The following is a 4026-nucleotide window of genomic DNA, read 5'->3' as shown; positions in this document are numbered from 1 at the left end:
TATATAGACAGGTGTGTGCCTTTCCAAATCATGTCCAATCAATTGAATTTACCACAGGTGGACTCCAATAAAGTTGTAGAAACATCTCAAGGATGATCAATGGAAACAGGATGCACTGTAGCTCAATTTCGAGTCTCATAGCAAAGGGTCTGAATAATTATGTAAATTGTCATTATAGGGTATTGTGTGATGAGATATATTTATTTTTGAATCCATTTTAGAATAAGGCTGTAACGTAACAAAATTTGGAAAACGGGAAGGGGTCTGAATACTTTCCGAATGCACTTTATGTGGACATGAAATGCCCCCATCATAGTGCATGAAGCACTATATATGTATATACTGTATTGTAGTCATGGCTCATCCTATATAACTAATGTTGTACACACCATTATGTATATATATGTATATACATTATATATCTATATTCCGGACTCGTTCTGATATTTCTTAGGATTATATGTGTATTTTTTAAATGTATTGCTAGGTATTTTTACTGCACTGTTGGAGCTAGAAACACAAGCATTTCGCTGCACCTGCAAATCTGTGTACGCGACCATAAAACATTTTTACATTTTAGTCATTTTAGCAGACGCTCTTATCCAGAGCGACTTACAGTTAGTGAGTGGATACATTTTTTCATATTGGTCCCCCGTGGGAATCGAACCGTGGCGTTGCAAGCACCATGCTCTACCAACTGAGCTACACGGGACGTTCATTTGTTGCTAAACTGTGTGGTGATGATGGTGATAATGATGAGAGGGTTAGGAAAACAAGTTTCATTTCATGTTAGCTTCATTTCCATTCATGACAAGTTGTGGAAGGAAACAAGTAAATGTACTCGTAACTAACGCTATTAATTAGGGCTGTTAGATTATCACGTGTGTCAACATTAGTAGCTAGCTGGCTCGCAAACACGACCCGTGAGTTGGCTGGTCTAGCTAGCTAGCTTCTTTAGCTTGACAAGCTTTCTAGCTAGCTACTCTACACGATGTGCAACATGGAAAATGAACACACAATAAATATTTCAGATATATGTTTTGATTTCCTAGTGAGCATGTTTACCTTATTCGTGGTGAAGTGAAATGTAGCTACAGCGTTTGCAAATGAGAGCTAGCGTTTTTAAATACGTAATCAACGTGCGACTGTGTGAGCATGCGTTGAATGTCCACAAACGGCGACCTGCACATTTTGCCAGATACATTCTTCACGAAAAATAACAACCCGTTGGAAACTTGCTCGAACATCGAGGTCTACAGAGAAGGTAAGACTGGGAACCGCGCTGAAAGTGGTATCGGGATACATTTTTGTTTGACAGCTAGCGATGTGTTCAATTTTTTTAAAATAAGTGTATTATTAGCTAAACACGTGTTGACTGGATAGCTAAATAAGTGGCTAACTAGCAAGCAACGTAACTAGCTAGCTGTAACTTATGGACAACCCCCAAAATGTTGCTGACATTGTTCACTGAAATATATATATTTTTTCTCCATAGCCAGTGATGTCGTGTTTCAGTGGAAATCCCAACTTTTGTCCTGAGTGTGGGAACGTACTGCCTCTACCTGGGCTGCAGGACTCAGTCACCTGTCCTCGCTGTGCTTTTAGCTTGCCTGTCCGCGGTGAGGATGGGTTGTTTGTTGTCAAATAATATTGTAGCCTACTAACAGACAGAATCCTAATCTAAAGTGGGAAACAACTAGCCTAAGTGCCAGTCTGTTTGTGCTTTCATGCCAATCGCTTGTCACATCATCATTCCAAACATGTTTGGCTTGACAATGACGAGCAATGCAGTTGGCAAGAGCGCAAACAGATCTGGGACCAGGCTAGGTAACTATTCTCACAATATTGTATTTCATCCGGACAGTTTCCTTTTATCAATTTGATATTTTCATAAGTATATGACCCATGATGTAACTATGTTTTTGTGTCATCTTTTTCAGAATTTTCAGGTCAAGAGATCAGGTCTTCAGTCGTCTTTAATCCTCTAGAAGTGTCCTCTGTTGCTGTGGAGGAGGAGGACTCAGAACTCAAGGGGGCTGTGGTAGGAATTTATTGCAATGATGTTCCTATTCATAAATGATCAATGGTCCCATTTTAATAATAATAATAATAATAATAATAATATGCCATTTAGCAGACGCTTTTATCCAAAGCGACTAACAGTCATGCGTGCATACATTTTTGTGTATGGGTGGTCCCGGGGATCGAACCCAGTACCTTGGCGTTACAAGCGCCGTGCTCTACCAGCTGAGCTACAGAGGACCAATTTAATTTTAAAATGAAACATACTTTATCAATACTCAAGTATTGGTCCTCTGTAGCTCAGCTGGTAGAGCACGGCGCTTGTAACGCCAAGGTAGTGGGTTCGATCCCCGGGACCACCCATACACAAAAATGTATGCACTCATGACTGTAAGTCGCTTTGGATAAAAGCGTCTGCTAAATGGCATATTAATTAATATTAAAAAATAATTAATTAATTAATTAAGTAACTCCATTTAGGCTATGTTCTGTCTGTAACCTCTATAGAAATCTACAGCATAACCGTGTAATACTACTATTATGTATCAATGTATGTTCTCTCTCTATAACCTCCTCAAACTCTTGCATTCTAGATTGACAGGCGCTGCTCTCGCTGCAATAAAGAGGGGATGGTTTATCACACCAGACAAATGAGATCTGCAGATGAAGGACAGACAGTCTTCTTCACCTGTATACACTGCAGGTAATGTAGAACCTATTACATCTCACTCAAACACCAATTCACCAAGGGCATTCTGAACAGTTCTCACCACCAGATTCATCAATCTATTCCATTTTAATAATAATAATAATAATAATATGCCATTTAGCAGACGCTTTTATCCAAAGCGACTTACAGTCATTTTTACATTTACATTTTTAGTCATTTAGCAGACGCTCTTATCCAGAGCGACTTACAGGAGCAATTAGGGTTAAGTGCCTTGCTCAAGGGCACATCGACAGATTTTTCACCTAGTCGGCTCGGGGATTAGAACCAGCAACCTTTCGGTTACTGGCACAACGCTCTTAACCACTAAGCTACCTGCCGCCCCAGTCATGTGTGCATATATTTTTACGTATGGGGTGGTCCCGGGGATCGAACCCACAACCCTGGCGTTACAAGCGCCGTGCTCTACCTACTGAGCTACAGAGGACCACATTATGTTGTTCTGCCCTACAGTGTGACAAGCACTTACCCCACAAACTGTATATCAGGGTTCTTCAATTCCGGTCCTGGAGGGCCGAAACAGTTCTGTTTTTTATTTTTACCTGGTAGTTAATTGCACTCACCTAGTGTCCCAGGTCTGAATTAGCCCCTGATTAGAAGGAGAGGATGAAAAACGGAGGTGTTTCGGCCCTCCAGGACCGGAATTGAAGAACCCTGCTGTATATAGTCCACATGTTTACTTATGACTGGATAAGTTACTTATTGTGATTTAATTTATGCATACAGATATCAGGAGAAAGAGGATTCCTGAGAAGAGATCGAGATGTTTCCCCATTTCCCCTGGACCTCCATCAGTATTCTTCTCAAATCAAATCAATTTTTATTGGTCACATACACGTGTTTAGCAGATGTTATAGCAGGTGTAGCGAAATGCTTGTGCTTCTAGCTCCGACAGTGCAGTAATATCTAACAAGTAATATCTAACAATTTCACATCATATACCTAATACACACAAATCTAAGTAAGGAATGAATTAAGAATATATACATATATGGACGAGCGATGTTAGAGTGGCATGGACTAAGATACAGTAGAATAGTATAGAATACAGTATATACATATGAGAGGAGTAATGAAAGATATGTAAACATTATTAAAGTGACTAAGATACAGTAGACTAGTATAGAATACAGTATATACATATAAGATGAGTAATGAAAGATATGTAAACATTATTAAAGTGACTAAGATACCATAGAATAGTATAGAATACAGTATATACATATGAGATGAGTAATGCAAGATATGTAAACATGATTAAAGTGGCTAGTGTTCCA

General features: G+C 39.3%; 1 protein-coding gene across 1 annotated transcript; it reads left to right on the top strand.

Annotated features, from left to right (window-relative positions):
- Positions 1–1151: 1151 nt before the first annotated feature.
- On the top strand, positions 1152–3624 carry polr1h (RNA polymerase I subunit H). Its single transcript, XM_041903829.2, has 5 exons — positions 1152–1264; positions 1496–1619; positions 1941–2041; positions 2616–2725; positions 3476–3624. Exons 2-5 carry the CDS (start codon positions 1502–1504, stop codon positions 3498–3500), a joined length of 354 nt encoding a protein of 117 aa, XP_041759763.1. The 5' UTR covers positions 1152–1264; positions 1496–1501; the 3' UTR covers positions 3501–3624.
- Positions 3625–4026: the final 402 nt, after the last annotated feature.

The sequence above is a fragment of the Coregonus clupeaformis genome, chromosome 17 (genome assembly GCF_020615455.1).
Source record: "Coregonus clupeaformis isolate EN_2021a chromosome 17, ASM2061545v1, whole genome shotgun sequence".
Taxonomy (NCBI): domain Eukaryota; kingdom Metazoa; phylum Chordata; class Actinopteri; order Salmoniformes; family Salmonidae; genus Coregonus; species Coregonus clupeaformis.
The sequence above is the reverse complement of the archived record's forward strand: the minus strand, read 5'-3'. Positions and strand labels throughout refer to the sequence as shown.

What these genes read in the sequence shown, in the direction of transcription:
- polr1h (XM_041903829.2), top strand. Translation starts at nt 1,502, where the DNA reads ATGTCGTGTTTCAGTGGAAATCCCAACTTTTGTCCTGAGTGTGGGAAC. An exon ending in TTTTAGCTTGCCTGTCCGCG is followed by an intron (nt 1,620 to 1,940) that starts GTGAGGATGGGT and finishes CATCTTTTTCAG; the next exon opens with AATTTTCAGGTCAAGAGATC. An exon ending in TTCACCTGTATACACTGCAG is followed by an intron (nt 2,726 to 3,475) that starts GTAATGTAGAAC and finishes TTATGCATACAG; the next exon opens with ATATCAGGAGAAAGAGGATT.